Below are 17,981 nucleotides of genomic sequence, written 5' to 3' on the forward strand. Positions count from 1 at the left end.
GATGTTGGACTGGGTGGAGACTTGCTAAGAAAGGATCATACTTATATTATAACATCCTTTTCATCTATGCAATAGTATAAGCAACAATCACATCAAAATCAAAAGGATGCATATCATACTTTAGTAACTTAAACAGAAATATTGTTCTGGTTCAGATGTACATGGTACCTGGATGGATGAATTAGTTGGCAGAACACTGAGAAGGACTAATACAATGTCTTTAAAATCTCTTGACAAATTAAATTTAATGCCACTGAATATCTTCTCTGATGTAACAGTTTTCAATTTGAAATTCTGCTTATATATATTTTTGTATTCTAATACACATGGATTTCTTTTAGAGCAGTTAAAACTCCTCCATGCAATTATAATGAGTTGCCTAGCAGCAGATAAAAAGTTAGTATGTACTTGCTTTCAGCCTCTTTCATCAAGATGGCCATGAAACAGGTAGTACAGTGTACTAAGAGACAGTGACAGATTTGCATTTTAAATTAGTTAAATGGAAGGGACCTTGCTATTATTCTGTTCTCTGTGGACATAAACGCTAACTTCTAAACTGGTATTACCTCTTGATTTTGAAAGCAGTCTTCTGCAAAAATAATTGCAATAAATAACAAAGCAGCTAACTGATTAAGCAAGAAATACATACATACATACATAAATAAAACCAAAACAAATAATTACCTGCACTGAGATCCCATAAGATGGTAAAACATTCTTGTAACTGGCATTAAATACATTTGAAAGAATATAAAATTGGGTGTATAAATCTTGGACTGGGTACAGTGTCTGTTCAGCCTTTGTATTCTTAACATAAAGGTGATTTGTTTTCCTTTCTCTCAGGGACGCAAAGTAACTTTTCACAATTAAAAGCTACATTTTACCACAGAAATGTTTGCGGTGTACTATATAACTTATGTTCTGAATCTCACTCAGAGCATTTAGATGTGATAGGGTGAAGTTTAATAAAAAAAAAATATATATATATATATATTATGTTTCCATGGGAACAATTTCAACTGGTGATGCTATAAATACCTCCACAGGAGAGAGTTGGCTCTGTCAGGTTTGCTAGGATTTCTGCCACCGAACCTGCCTTCGAAATAAGCACTTTTTCCTGATTGCTCAATGTTACAACACTGTTAAAACATTGTGCAGTGGTGTGGAGTGTTAGTTGTGTTAACAGTCATGGCCTTTAAAAGAGAGACATTCATTCTGTCTTGTATCCTTTGCTTTGTTTCACTCTAAAGTAATGTAAAATGTGAGGATCAGACAATGTCCTGCCCTGTTATCAATTCCTATTCCTATTAATATCAGTAAATGTTTTTGTCGCACTATAACTACAACTGATTAAAGACATGCTATGTAGTTGTGAGAGGCTGTATTGTATCATAGTGTACATAATGAAGGGGAAATACATCTTAATTCCTCCACAAATTGTTGATTTGTGAAGCAATAGGTAGAACAACGAAAAGATTACATTAAATCATCGATTAATACAAATGCACTTCTATAAATCCAGTGCACTGCTCCTGTTCTTCTCGGATTATATAATGCTTTTTGTCAAATATATGTACCAGAATGAAATGCAGCTTTAAGGCTTTGAGTCAGCACCTCTGGAGACAGCCTGAGTATCCTTGTCGTGCATAAATGTCACCTTGGACTGTAGTTTTTAAAAATAAATGTGGGAAATAAATCCAGTCATGAAGGAGAAAAATAAAAAAATAAAAAAATAAAAGGCTTTTATGTAGCACAGTTGGATGTTATGGTCAGAATCAGTTTGACCATTTGATAGATCCTAGCACATGGTTGAGCAATATGTAATTCAGGTTGAGATAAACAATCATCTTCAAATGGTGGATGTGTTTTCCAAATAACCACAGGGGTTAGGAAGGGGAGTAATGAATGAATGAACTCAGTGGGATTGAGACTACACTTAGAATAAAGGATGCTCTAAGAGGGCCAAGGGAAAATCCTTAAGGAAGTCAAAGGTAACTATAACAACAGACCAAAAGGACACCAAACAGGGACACACAGCAGAGTAAGGTTCCTCCACAGCCTTATAAAAGTAACTACAAAGGAGAAATCTCTTCAAAGGCCAAATGCATTATGCTACCAATCTGCACACTGATTCGGTTTGTTTCTGCTCCCTTTGTGCCTCGTTTCAAATACACACACACAAAAACTGCTGTAACCTGATCAAAGTCAGAATGAGACTATTTGTCTTTATTACACCATTCCTCTGTCAAAAAGGAATAACTAAACAGTTTTATAAAAGTACAATAAATAAAGTAAAATGGCTTAATATGAAATGTGAACAACACGATGGAAAAACACAAATTAACTTGGGTGAAACTGAAATTAAAAGGAAAACAGAAATTGGACATGGTTGACAACACCACAACAATAAAGTTACAAATTGTATATCAGAAAAAATACAATGTCAATGGTATTTACATAATTATGAATGTGTCTCCCTTGTTTTAACATGTCACTTGCACAGCATCATGGGCCATTTTGAGGAGGCAGTAGCCAGAATCTCCCATTTATATTCCATGTTAAAGTGCTTAGAGAATTCAGGCAGTCCTGGCAAAAAGGGAATGACTAGTGGTTACTGTAGATAAGGGATCCTCAGGTCTCGTCGTCAAGCATTAATCAGAATCTAATGTTTTACCACCTGTTTTACACAGCAGATAAACTTCATATATCCTAGAAATGTATATATATTATGACTTAACTGTTCTATATGCAACACAAAGCAGTGTAGCAAAACATTACTTTCACTGTCTAGATCAATAACCTCTCTGTACATGGTATGTATTTTATGACCCTGTTGTGTTAAACTAATCGTGTAGGAATTCATATAAAAACAAATTGCCCCTGGTTTTTGATCCAGAAATACTGCATAGTTGAGAAACATAATGAATCAGTTTTCTTCAGCTATACTAGTAACCCTCTGCAGCTATATATAAACCGTATATGCTCTTTGGAGGCAGTAACCTAGTACACAAAACAATTGTATAACCACACTTGAAGTGCAGTGATGCAATTGAAAACAAAAAAACTCCCTTCTGCAAACACATTTCCCCCTAACTTACTACCCTGAGCGACAGTTGGAGTTACTTTATCAACTATATATAATTATAGGTTCAAAATAAGATTGAACAGACTTTTTATTGAATCAACGGAGAGATGGAAAGTAAATCTGTCCCATCTGAGAAGATTAACTGTAGATGACGGAACGGCTTCATGAGCTGTTATTTGAGAGATATCATTTATTTTTAAACAATAGATATATTTTTGTTTTCCAAAGTGTAGTGTCTGGAGCACTGGAGCACTTACTTTAGTCTATGAATTTAGTTCCAACATCTCACTGCATTTCTGCTCCTGATCATGTACAATGGAAGTGTGGCTTCTAACGCAAGTTTTTTTTTTTTTTTTTTTTGTTCGGAAAAAAGCTTCCACATGAGAGTAAGAGCTCAAGAAATCCGAGACTGTGGTTTTGTGACCCAAATAAACACGTATTCTAGAAATGACACTGGTTAGGATTAAGAAATATTTATTTGACTAGTCCCAGAGCCGCACTGAAATACCCATATCTTAATGAGGCAGAATGTTTTGTTTCTCTCTTTTGAAATTGAATTGAAATTAAAACGGAAGAACTGGATCAGCAGGCTTGAGGCAAGAGCAAATATAAAGAGGTGGAGAATATACTGTAGGAGAAAAATAATGAATACTTTCCAACATTAAAGGGCATATTTCAAATTCAGAACACTGTCATTCTGATATAGTGGAAGGCAGCAAATCCATATTCAGCTTTTATTATTATTATTTTTTTAAGGAAACTAAGACATTCGTAGAAAATGCTAAAAAAAAAGTCTAAGTTTAGTTATTAATATTGTGTGATATTGGAAAGTAAATCATGGTAACTTTGAAAGCCTAGATATTGTTTCTGTACTGTACACAACATTAGGTCTTATAAAATGCAAAGGATAATAATTTAAAATCGATACACATGGATATCTGAGAGGAAATGTTCTCTATACTCAACACTCTATAGTATTTTACCTTTTCTGCCCTCATGTTAAAACAAGGGTCAACCACATTTACAGGACATAATATGTTCAGTGAAACACTGGAATGATTGAAACACACAGACTGTTGTTACATTGCACTTGGCAAACAGAAAATACTTTGACAAAACAAAAAACGATGAAAGCAGCAAACTGAGGGTTTTGTAAAGAGAAACAAGATTTTGCTTATGGAAGTGAAAAAATGCAATGAAATGTAGAATACGTGTTGAGGAGAATGGGCCTGTTGATCTCTTTCCTCTGTAACATAGGGGAAAGCATGTAGGTGCCTGCTGTGCGTTTAACCTGTTGTGTGGTGAAGCTGATGCTTTAGATTGTGTTGGACCTGCCACTTGTTTTAGTGAAGTTCAGTGTGCTGCTTTTGACAAGATTGAATGATTCATGTACTGTACAACAGACACACAGGAGACAAAGAGGAGAAGATATCATAATGCAACCCAACATTGTGACAGCAGGGCAAGTAGCGCAGATAAGTAACAATGCATTTTAGAATGAGAAGAATGAAATCATGAGATGCAATGGTAATTCATAGATGGAAATGGTAAAAGCTTGTAGGTTTTAAGATGAGGCTGGTTTTGAGTAATTTAGCTACACAAGCAAATCAGCAGCATCTACCTGAGCTTTAGGGTCAGAATATAACGTAATTGGATTGATCTATAGACTTTACAATGGCTCTAGTCAACCAATTAAGCTTCTTCATCACTCAATTTGATACAGAACATATTTTCCACGGGTTTGACCCATTTTTCCTATCAGAATCACAGACATCTCTTTGCCAATTGCTAATGTATCCCATAGCTAGCAGTCTTTAAACCTTTAGGTTTTGAAGTTCATCTAAAAAAGTGGGACAAGAATAAGACGATAAAAGAGCGGAAATGTGTGAACTGTCAACTGTCATATTTGCAACCGAGTCATTTCTATGCTCTCCTATGAATAACAAAATGTACTAAATCAATAATATGGAGTCAATATAACGTCTATATTTCTATTTTCATGCATGAGGCCTAATATTGTGTCAAAATGGAGATCATGCTTTAAAGACAAAGTTTATGTATTTTGGAGCCAAATTTATATTTTGATTTGTAATCAAATAATTGGAGCTTCACCATTGAAGTCATCGACTGCATTAACTTGGGCCCTTCAAAGTCCATTGAAAAAAATATAATTGAAAAGGAGCATGAGCAGCAGATAAGGATAGTCCACGCTTACAAATTGTATCTTTGATAAGGAAGCAGGAAACGCAGCACTAGGTTATAGCTTTGCAGGTTAGTGAAATACAGAATAGGAACATCTGTGCGCTAGGTTAGAGAGCTTAGCTGTACAGCATTTCAGCCAATTGTAGTTCCACAAAAACATCTAAATACTTCATCTTTTTTTTTTTTTACTCCCCAAGTGAATCCAAACCATCAGTCGATAGTGGCACGTATAGTTCCTGAAAGATGAAAAGTAGTTTTGTTCATACTTCCCTCTTCAATAAATAACACCACATAAAAACAACAACATTGAAATACATCAAAAGAAAACCACTTATTCATACCTACCAGTGTTCAAGAAAGGTACTTTCACAATCGAAGCCCAGAGTAGATTGCTCACATTGCAAACATACAGCATTTTATGTTGGACTGTGAAGGTACTAGATTACAAATCAAACTGATCTCAAGTCATTCATTCGATTTGGATTAAGGTATCGAGATAGCAGTACGTCAATATCAAAAGGGTTACTGACTCAGAGGTTTGAGTATTAGTGATTCAGTATACTGAGGAGTTAGTTAGCATTAAGTGAAAAGCCAGTGAGTAATGTAAATTTGATTGATTAGCTATCTACAGTTTCATTGGGGATAATTAGTAATTATAGGATGCGTTAACTCTGCATTACAAAAAATGTTATGCTGCCACAAATTATTACTTTTGGTTGCTGAGGTAATACAAAGCATTTGTAGAGAATGTCATTTAATACAAGATGCAATGTCCATATTTTTTGCATTTAAACAGAAGAAATATGCATTGCAATGTGTAAGGTATTAAATATCACCATCTGTTACTATAACTGTGATATAAATTGCAGGTGAAGACTCTTCTTGTGCTCATGAGGACAGAGAACAAATATGGCAACTCAAAGAGACTGCTGAACAGTATAGATTTGGCCCAAATGTCATGGTCTGGAATTATTCAAATTATACCAAGTGCTGATATCCCCCGTATATATTAGAGGGGTGACATCTGTTTAAAGGTCTTTCTTGGTTAAATTCAACAAATCTTTTTGGAAAAATGAAAGTGCAGTTTGACCAAAATAATTATAAAAACAAATTATGTTTCACATCCTTCTGCCATCACAGATATTCACTGGGGGAAAAAGGTGACAATAAATCAAAATAATAAACATGGGATTTTCTATACGACCGCTGATCATGTGGGGACTGGTAAACACTCAACTTTGATTTTCAAGGAGTGAATGAGCACCTGTGCCCGTCAACACCATCTGACAATGAAAGAACACGCCCTTATTAATAATGGGAACGCCTACACCAGCACTCTCATTTCTAATCCCTGAATGGTGTTGTCTTTGCATTTTTCAAAGCATCGGGGCAAGTTTTTCAGAAGCTTGTCTACATCTAAAGAGGTAGCATATAAAGAGATCTGAGACCGCCATTGTTCAGGAGTGAAGGCAGAACACTGGGGCGAACTTCACCTACAGGTCCTCAGCTCCCACTCACCTACTGCTTAATTAACAACAATCGAGACTAAAGCAGGACAAGAGTGTGGAGTTCAAGGTGGGCTGCTCTGCATGACTCACCCTGTGCCAAAGACCAACCCCCCCTTATAGCTCATTTAATCTGAAAGTGTGAAGGCTCACAACTCCATGCCATTAGTTCAATCACTGAACTCAAGAATGGAATTAAAATACTGATTTATTAAAGAAGAACCCATTGTTATTATAGGAAATTGTAGAAATTTAGCTGCTAGAAATACTCAGATAACTAGTGGCAAATTAATATTAGATGAGTTGCGATGTACTCTGTCGACACTCATGTCTGGAAAAGAGCTAGTCAGTGCAGGAGCTTCGGGCACTTTTTCTTGTTGCTAGGTTACCTGCTGGGGTGACTGAAGCCAAATCTGAAAGGACTCTACAGCTATGTTCATGCTGGAGTTTTTTTTTTTCCTATGGCAAATATTTCACAGGCATTGGCATCTTAACTTGACTCTTATCTTGAATGGTGTAACTTAAAGTGAAAACCATGTGATTATGGGGTCTTGTGGGATACTAACCTCAATTCCTTTCCTCTCTTTTTTACCCCAGATCAGAGTTTTTTTTTTTTTTTTGAGGCTGCCCAGACCTCACAGTTATGCTGGTGGTTAAAGATTTCCTAAGTAGCTCTGTGACCTATATTCTGAATATTCCCGAGGGAAGTGCCTATAATGCACCAGTAAGAAAAGAGGGATCAAATCTGCAGATATGAGTAAAAATATATGTCAAAGTACCTTATAGTGTGCTCACTAAAACTGTATTTTTTCATAAGCACTTTGATGGACACAGATTTGATTTAAAAAAATATATTTGAAATATGAGCGCACACACAAAACAAAACTGGATTTTTTTCCCCTTGTGGTTGCATTATACTGGAAAGCATTAGAATGATGTGCACAAGCTGGGGTCAAGCATGTAGGTCAGAAAGGGCTCAAAGTTTGAGTGTGGAAATGTAGAGAACTGCAAACTCCTAGGGCTGAGGCTAGTAAACTACCACTCAACTGAACCACAAAGTCCATTAATAGACTATTTCTTGACAGCTGGGTTTTAAATCTATACAGCCCCACTAAGCTGTTGGATTATTGTAAGTATTTATTTGGGGTAAATAAATAAATCAATAAACAAAATTACAACAGCTCCAGGCTTAAAATAAAAAGCCTTCTCTGTTAATGCGACATGTTGAGATTTTGAGAAGATTCTGGTTTTCAAACAAACGAGAATATATTTTTTCCCCGTTTGCCCTTAAAGCAAAGCCCATGGCTCATTCATGATTCGGCCTACAAAATAGACAAAGAACTGGGGGTTTGGTAATAGCTGTTCTACTTTACTCTGAGAAGCCGAAGGATTGCTAACTAATAAGACAATGGAATGGACAGTTTGCACATAGTAGAGGCCACTGAGACTGAGATGTAGCTGTCTTGCATCATTATTGAACTTATATAATAGCAAATATTATCTTTAATGTTCTTAGTCTACTATATTCTTAATTCTCTGAGAGATAACTGTAACTCCTTAATCCAGGTCACTAAACAAAACACACTGGATTTCCCAAATCACTAGTTGCTTAATACCCATACACAGCCATTTAAAGTGTGCATATTACATTTTAGAGGAAGTCTATCCCTGTTGGGTTGCATTGTCAAGCTTATTTCCTTACATTCCCTTGTTCGAATTCTACATAAAAGTACTAGAACACATTTTCCAACATTTGTTTTTAGAATATTTTTTAGACGTTTTGAAACCAAATATATTTAAAAAAATGACAGTGCTTACTTAAACAACGTAAACAATGATATTGTGGTGAAATCCAATTATTAAAAAAATTGTCATGTTGGTTTTTAACATGTGGACAGTACTAAACTACATCATCTTTATAGTACACTGTTCTTCAGCTAAACAATAAGTCTTCATAATTCTAGTACCAGGTTCTGAATCTATCTTCCTGTTTCAGGGGCCAGTGCTAATCAGGGTTAGATTGAAGGTTTGCAGCTAGTAAAGGTGACAAACATGCACACAAGACAAGTTAATTACCATATTGAAGTTAAATTAACTACTGAATAGCAATGGAAACAATGGAAAAACAAACACACTACACAAAGACAGCCAGTGTACTAACAGAATGGGTTTGCTATGATCGATTCGGTCTCTCACCCTGTGTTTTCGCAGGCTTCCAGGGCTAGTTGGTGAAGGACTGGGGGACTTTCCAGACCGTGGAGTTGATAGTTGACTGCCAGGAGTCCCATTGACTAGAAAAAACAAACAAACAAAGGGGTAAAATTGAAAAAATAAATGTTGTACTCCTATCTTTTTGAATGGCTTCAGTTTCAAATCATACCGCTTACCTCCCAAGGTAGTAATTTTAATCTTGAAAGAAAAACACCTACACTCTCCTGTTACTCTCTTCCATGCAGTCTCTCAACCAGCTCAATTGAGAAAATAAAAACCCAACCATCTCCTACCTAATTCATAACCCGAACTGCACTACACAAGAGACAAATCGGGAGAAATATTAAATTCACTGACTTCCTTTGTCCATCTCAGCAAGGGAAATTAATTAATCACGACGAATGAACCAAAAAGGAGATTTATAATTATTAAACCCCAAATAATCTCTAGAAACTAAATTAAATCTGGAAGCATATTAAAAAACAATGAATGAGCAAATTAATTCCATTCTGGGTTTTGAATGTATGTCAGCTTTATAGGAAAAAGGGGAGCCTAGCATGTAAAGCAGATAAGCAAGACAAGATGTCCTGCATTTCAGTTAATGGAAGTGCTGTGATTTTCTGATAAAGTCTTTGAATTGTCCTAATCCTTTTCCAGATGTCAATACACAGGATCTCTCTTTATTTAATATAACCACACATTCTACAACTGTGTGAAATTAAAAATGAGAAAAACAAAACAACCAAGCAAAAACACCCTGAGCAAGGTTTGTTCTACTTCTTCGCGATTAAAAAAACACACACAAAAAGAACAGGTAGACACTACTACCTTTTATAGTTTTATATAGTAGAATACTAAATACCAAATCCCACACAAGGTATCTCTAAAACCGACAAAAAATTAAGCATAACCAAGGAAATGTAAGCTAGTTTTCATTCATCACGAAGGTTGTCAAATAAAGGCATTTGAAAAAACAAATCCTTACCTTCTATGTATTGTAGCATGTGAGCAGTGTGGTGCGATAGAGGTCTATTCCTGGTTAATGTGCTGCTTCTGAGCGCTCCCCACTGTACTCGTTCAGAAAACTGAATTGGCTGGGAGAAAAGCTGCCAGCAGTATGTAGTAAGCGGTAGTGGGTTATCATAGGCAGACGCCCTTTCTGCGTATGTTTGACGTGAGCTGTGTAGCAGTGGGAGGTGCAGGTGCCGTCTATGGGCTACATCAAAGGTGTCAATTAAATGCAGTACTGCTACCGGGGATTACTATGCAGCACAGCCCCCATCCCAATTAGAGGAAACAAAGAAATCTGAAATATGTATATATGTTGTTGTTGTTTTTTCACCAGCGTAAATGTGATTCAAAATGAGGTGCCATCAAATACCAAATGACTCATGAAAAAAGAAAAAAAACCCTTGGTGGTTACAATCACCCATGTAATAAAACAAAAAAATCAATATTCAATCAAGCTGTCTAACACACAGCACAAACCTCAGACACCACACTTCCTTGTAACAAATCGCATGCCATCGCTTGTCCTTAGCTTCAGTAAATCCACAATTAGTGTGTCCTGCCATCCTGTGTCATGGGATTAACTCACACTTTCTGGATATTGGATTTGCTCACAGAAAGAGGTGAATGCATTAGCTAAACCGTACATCCATACCGTACAACCATACCGTTCTGCTACACATACATTTTTGAATTATTCTATTTTCTTTCGTTGCCAGCATGAAATACAGCATTTCTATTATTTTTTTCCCGTAGAATAAATGTACAATCTTGTAAATGTAAATGCATCTTCTATAACTCAAATCACATACTCGAATGGTGTCTTTCAGAGCTTTATTTGAAACACGTAGGTACCCAGAGAAAAAAAGCATGAGGTTGCTCAACAGCCCATTTAACTGATAAGTCTCTTGCCGGATGTAATCAGCGGGAGTTTGCTTTAATAAGGGGGAAGGGAATGAGAAAAAAATGGCAATGAGCTGGAATTTTTCATACGTAGCTTAGAACTTACCCATTACATGCCTCATATAATGTAGATCAATAAAACCAAGCTGCTGTGAATTCAGCTACAATCCTGGCGATTAACTTTCATCTACTCTCTAGCATCTGTAAATTGCAAAACTAGCTCATGATGCACACATATGTTGGTAAATACACTCACTGAGTGATTGAAATGGTGGGGGGTAAATTTACCAGCGATACCTTCAAATGGCAGAACTGTTTGGTAGTCCTGTGGACTATCAATTCGACACTGCATTTGGTCTATTGAAGTGAACATTAATATCACAGTCATTCCGATACTGAGGAACAAGCGGCATTGCAATCTACTACATGGCGTAATAACTAGACCACGTGTGTTCAGTGCATGCTCTCCAAATGAATTATGCAGTCTCATGCCATCTGTGCCACCATTTCATGTGAGCCAGCTCTGAAGAAAGATGGATCACACCATCCACCTGTTTGGAGTACAGAAAAGCACATTTGGCGGGAGAGAATGGCTTCGCTGTGAAATCTGCGGCCGGCAGATACAACAACACAGGTGGCAGTGTTTAGTGGAAGTTTTATTATTGTGAACAGGCAGAAAATAAGGACAAAGGGTCCTAGGAATCTGTGTAACGCAGTCTACTGCCAACAGGGAAGAGAATTTGCACAAAGGTGGGGAATGAGGCCAACACACAATGGCATATGGACAGAGTTGTGTTTTTCTGCTGGGCTGTCAATATTGCCCTTTCAGAAAGATGACAGTGCATAATCAGTACACTCTGTCCTTACCTATTATTATTCTTCTCTTACTTAAAAGCTTTGACAATGCTGTATGTCAAGTAAGAAACACGGGAATTCAAAGTGCAAAAAAAAAGAGATACGCCAAGATAATCTTTGAGTATGACCGTATGATGGAATACAACTATAACAAATGGGGAATCTATTCAAGGTGATGCAACAGAACCTGTTGAAGCACGGCAGGTACACTTATACAAGGATACATCTCAAGGTTGTTTGTCTTCTGCTGTATTTTGCCTAGGCATGGAATAATCCCATTTTTGGAGACATTGGATATTGGAGTGGGTTCGCTTAAGAATGCTGCAGGAAAAAAAAAAAAATGCTAAAGTCTTCTGAAAGACTTGGCTTTAAATACATTACAGTCCATTAAATGTGGAGGCAAAGGGAGTTTAATGGATTTGCATGTAGTTTGTAGTGTTATATTAATTGAGGATTCAGAATATTACTTTCTGAGAATCTCTCCTTACTGTGAACGTATAATCCAACTTGTAATCTTATAATCCAAAAATTGTCTTCCATGTATTTTGGCTTTGTAAAATTAAACTCTACAGGTGCATTGAAATTACAATACAATGGCATTTTCTTCCAAATATTAGTGTATCTGAACACTCAGTGCTAAAGTGGGTCAGTTTTTAATGAAGAGCATTACTGTCTTTGAGACTGATGTTTAAGCCTTGAAATCTCAAAGTTAGTAAGTAAAGAAAAGTTGTACACTGACTTTGCTCTAATATGCACTTAAAGATCTTACATGTTCTTTAATATATTCCATTGCCAGATTAATTAAAATTATTCAAAATGAATGGAAAGTATCTGCTTGCGAGTTAGTCTAATTGTCTTTTGAAATTCTGGATTGTGTTCAGTGTTGTCTGAGAGAATGCACCGATCCACAATCCATTCTGAGGTGAACCATTCATTATGTTCTAAAGAGTAAATCTCTTAATCACTTGAAAATCTTCAACATTTCCTATGAATTTCTGAGACTACTAAGCAAAGCATGTGATCAGAAAACATCTAACCTTTAACTCTTAGTCACAGTAAATATCTTCATGAATGCAAATCAGTCAAAGTAAGTAACACAGCCTAGAAGGAATGAAACCCTCAAGATCCATGGCATCCTTGGTGGAGAATCCCTACAGAAGTAGAACTGTCTATATGGTTGGGAACGTCTGGGTTGTGTCCTGAATTTCAGGATGTCCCCATTTCTAAGCATGGATGAATATGATTGAAATATGATTCAGTCACAATACTCATTCAACTCATGTCCTGTTTTGTGGAGGATTTTATAATACCTTGTCATACCTGGTCCACAAACCAAAAAGCTTGACGGCTCCAAAGAGATCACAGATTACCTGCTGCTTTCAGCTTCTTAAATATACATGCTATCTGAAATATTAAGACATATCGCACTTGGCTGATTAACAGATATGTTTAATCACTTGCCAGGATGGAACAATGAGGTCTTTTTCAAATGGCTGTAGTAACACATGGTGATGTATAAAGGAATATATTTTCGGAGCCCAGCAGCTCATCAACAGTAGCCTACACAAAGTATAGGCATAGGCAAAGACGAAGTCAAAAAAAGTTGCAAAGCAAGTGTTGGCTGGAACTAATGGGTGCACAGATTTCCAAACTGGCCATGGGAGAGAGGCATCATCGGGGTCCCTGCGGTGGATCGGGGGCCTCAGACAGCCATTCCTGAGCTTTTATTACTGACTCACCGCAGCCTATACTTATGGCTCAGTAATTAATTTATTGTTGATTCAAAAGAGAGAACATACAAATTGGTTCTGTGTCAGCAGAAGCAGCAGGCGTCTCAATTAAAAGCTTTGTCAGATAACACGATGGCTGAGGAGGGGAGAGTCGGCAAGGAGCATCAGAATCATGAGATTACAGTGACGTGTGTGCAACTGCTACAGAGGAAGGGTAATCAATTACTTTAGGAATAATGTCCAGGGTGATTTACAGTGCTGGGAACATGTAATATGACTTTAACAACACCAGGTATAAATGTAACTGGAGAAGGCAACAGAGCTAAGCTGCTGGTAGTGATTCAGAGTATCCATCGTGCGTTTTCACTAATGTGACACTCGAGTCTCTCAGAAGATGATTTAAAAACAGGAATGAATGACATGGAACAACAAATGTTAATTGCACAGTTAATGAGAAGAGGAAGTAATAAACATTCAGCTTCTTCTCTCCCCCCCATGCCTCCATCCACCTCAGTTAAAAAAACAAAAACAAAAAAAAAACAGATGGTTTCTATGTCAGACTTGGAATACATTTAGTTGATTCTGAAAAAGGAGACAACATGGTGACACAACATGATATCATTTCCTGAGCTCAGACTGAAGCACTCATCCACAAAGTGTAATTTTTAAGATTGAATCTGGGAATTCCTCAGAAAAGGTCACTTATTGCTCTTCCAGACACGTTTGTGTTACTCGAAGACTTTACAGAGCCAAACCAAAATACTCATAATTAATTTCATAATGGTTTTGAATTTCTTTTAGAGACACCTGAGCACTGAGCAGTAAAACAAAGATATCTGATCTGATTTTAGCTTCAAAGTGAAGCCCTTTATGTATATATCAGTTAACACAAACTAAGATTGGCATAAATGTGGAGGCACCTGAAAACAAGTAAACATGAAAAGGCTTTGTACAATATTTATAAATGAGAAATGTAATATGTAAGCAACAGTCAACAATCAAGTGTTTTTCAACATGTTTAAAAAATGAAATCCTTATACTGTATGCTGAGATGACCCCAGTTCAAAGCCTTTGCTTTTCAAAATCTCTGTTTATGGGGAATTAGACTGGCAACAAACATTAGATTTATAAAATAAAATCCTTACTAGATTAGTATGATTAGTATTTTAAAACATGTAAATGTTGGGACAACACTGAGATGCTTAGTATATGTGAGGGTTGCTTAAAGACTAACTTAAAATATTGTGATATTGTGGTCTTGAACTGATGCAGGGCAGGAAAAGGCCTGTGGCAGGAGAAAGTGTTGAAAGATGATTTATGATGGTACAGCAAAGTCTGGGACAAATGCTGCCATGTTACCTGATGAAAAAAGAGCTGAGAGGTAATCAAGGAAAGAAAAATCCTCCAACCAAACCAACATCCAAGGTCCTGTGGGTAAGGAAGCATTCCTCACACAAAATCGACATTTATGAGAACGCACAACCTCAAGAAACTGAAATGAATCAAATGCTGTCAACATCATCAACAGGGGACAATATATAACATCACAATCAAATTCAAAGTCTGGCTTGTACAGTCACACAACAAATAATGCTGCATGCTATGCACAAAAGAAATGTCAGTGCATGTGACTAGTGTGAATTTCACCTTTTCTACCCAGGCACTAAATGTACAGTTAAATAAATAAATGAACACATCCTGGTCTGAAAGGGTTATTGAATTTCGTCAAATGCTTGAATTACGCCGCATCGTGGAGAGTAAATAGACAAAATCGATAAAAGAGTTAAATGGCAGTTTCCAGGGGAGGGGTGAGAGGGTTTAATTTCAGAAAAGTTTTCACTGCAAATGATGACTGGCCTGGTAATACCACATTTTTATGTAAATTGAATTTGTAATGATTGCCTTCACCGAACTGTATTTTTGCACTTTGTTTTGCACTTATGTTGTAAGTCATCCTGGATAAGGGCGTCTGCCAAGAAATAAAAATAATAATAATAATTTGAAATGCAGATGAGATAAATCGAGATGGGGCTCAGCTGGTAAAGCAAATATCTTCCAGTGTTGTACGAGAACCATTTTTCTGTTTCTCCTCTTGGTCCGAACTTTTCCACATTTCATTGTGTTAAAACATGAAATCAGAATGGATTTTATCAGGAGTTTTTACCACTGATCAACACAGAAAATGTCAAAGTGAAAAATATAATCTACAAATTGTAGAAGTAATCACCGCCCCCGGTATGACACATGTGATTGTCATTAGAAGTCACGAAATTAATTGAATGGAGTCCACCTCAATGCTAAGTGCTACGTTTGGTGCAAGCCTAAAACCGCACATCATCCTGAGAACACTATCCCTACCGTGAAGCATGGTGTTGGCAGCATCATGCTATGGGGATGCTTCTCTGCATCAGGGCCTGGAAACTTTGTAAAGATAGAGGGCAAAATTGATGTAGAAAAATACACAGAAATCCTGGAAGAAAACCTGCTGAAGTCTGCAAGAGACCTGGGACTGGGGAGAAGATTCATCGTCCAGCAGGTCAATGACCACAAACATACAGCCAAAGCCACACCAGAGTGGCTTAAAAACAAAAAGGTCAATGTCCTGGAGAAGCTAAGTCAAAGCCCAGACCTCAATCCAATTGAGAATATGTGGAAATAGTTGAAAATTGCAGTTCACCAAAATGTCCACATCCAACTTGATTTGTCTCGTCTGAAAGGGATCTGAAAATCACCATCATGTATTTTTAAAGAGCTCTGTTTAGCAACTGTGGATTTTTTAAGAGTTAATGTAAAAGGAATTTGGTAGAACTTACACTGTAGCACTCCATCAGCTCGGCCAGTACATGTTTTTGCAATTGTGAGCCGTAACAAATTATGTGCTTTATAATTTCCTAAAAAGTGAATAAAATGGTCAGTTATAGAGTGCCTCATTAGATCTGATAAATAAAATAAATAAATGTATTCTGGATTTGCATCTACAAAAACATATAGCATTTAAAGTTCATCCCTTGCACTTGTGGGCCTGACTTGTCTCTTGAATGCTATGTGGAGCTTTCAGACTGACATATGTCTGAGTGTTTGGACAACAAGGAAGACTTCTCCAAGGTTTAAATATGAAGGTAAGAGGGAAATTCGGGCCTTATTTAGGAACCGTATGACTTTTTATTACACTATTTAGAATTCCCCGCCTGTTTCACACACTGTTTAAAGTCCTCTTGTTCACTGACACCTGTCCTAAGGTCATACCATTAATTTCCATTGTTTAATCAGAGGAATTCAACCTACTTAACTTTCCTGCCCCCTAATACTTTAAATATTTATACATTCAAAGAAATAACTCAACTGAGAGACTTGATTTTCAATTCTACAGCTGGGATGACTGAAGCACAAGGCAATGAGCTGATGTAGTCAAGATCATGAACTGACTACAAGCTTTGAACCGTCAGTCACTGCTCTGTGGAAGAAAGTTGTACAGTAAGTTCCAAAAGCTACAGCCCATCTTTAAATTAGTACTACTAAGATCATAAGGTGACGCAGTTACAATTTATGTACTTGCTCACTGCGACGTTTGCAAGAGGGCACACCCTATCCTATCAAAGCAGAATTTTTAAACAAGGCAGCCTATGTGGATGAACAAATCAAGAAACGTGATGTGAATGCTGAAAAACTGAATTGTCGTGTAACAGAGGCTCATAGGATGTTCTTTGTGCAAATGGAATTTTCACAACCAGTGCGGTAGCATTGCTTTTGCTCAAACTTGCCTGAATTGTACTTTATGCTGGGAATGTTTGTTCCTTCCCACATGAAACTTGCTAACTGACATTTCTATCCAGACATCTGGTTTTACACAATAACGTCCACAAGAAAGCCCATTAACCACCTTGTCATTCTGTAAAAACGCAAAACAAAACAAAATCCATTCACCTTCGACCCTGTGGTCACATTTTTCAAATGTTATGTTACATGATTAATGCCATTCTTTTTAATTCCACAGATGCCTCTGTCTCTTCATAACTCCATAATGAGACTTGATAAAGAATGATAGGATTATATTCACCCTTTATGAATATTTCCATCCATATATGAGGAAAGTGAAAAAAGTTCAAGGGAGTGTAGACTTTCTATAGACACTGATAGATATAGATATATATATATAGATAGATATAGATAGATATACACTCACCTAAAGGATTATTAGGAACACCTGTTCAATTTCTCATTAATGCAATTATCTAACCAAACAATCACATGGCAGTTGCTTCAATGCATTTAGGGGTGTGGTCCTGGTCAAGACAATCTCCTGAACTCCAAACTGAATGTCTGAATGGGAAAGAAAGGTGATTTAAGCAATTTTGAACGTGGCATGGTTGTTGGTGCCAGACGGGCCGGTCTGAGTATTTCACAATCTGCTCAGTTACTGGGATTTTCACGCACAACCATTTCTAGGGTTTACAAAGAATGGTGTGAAAAGGGAAAAACATC

At 36.8% G+C, this 17,981-nt stretch overlaps 1 protein-coding gene across 3 annotated transcripts in view; it reads right to left on the reverse strand.

The window, feature by feature from the left end:
- Nucleotides 1-17,981, reverse strand: part of dclk1a (doublecortin-like kinase 1a) — a 98,576-nt gene that overhangs the window by 13,007 nt on the left and 67,588 nt on the right. For 2 of the 3 annotated variants that reach the window (XM_066699762.1, XM_066699763.1), the window contains exon 6: nt 8,989-9,083. In XM_066699762.1, the coding sequence (XP_066555859.1) occupies nt 8,989-9,083 (95 nt within the window). Of the gene's footprint in view, nt 1-8,988; nt 9,084-9,988; nt 10,096-17,981 lie in introns of those variants that run through there. The other variant, XM_066699764.1, reaches the window with a different exon arrangement.

The sequence above is a fragment of the Amia ocellicauda genome, chromosome 3 (assembly GCF_036373705.1).
Source record: "Amia ocellicauda isolate fAmiCal2 chromosome 3, fAmiCal2.hap1, whole genome shotgun sequence".
NCBI classification, from domain to species: domain Eukaryota; kingdom Metazoa; phylum Chordata; class Actinopteri; order Amiiformes; family Amiidae; genus Amia; species Amia ocellicauda.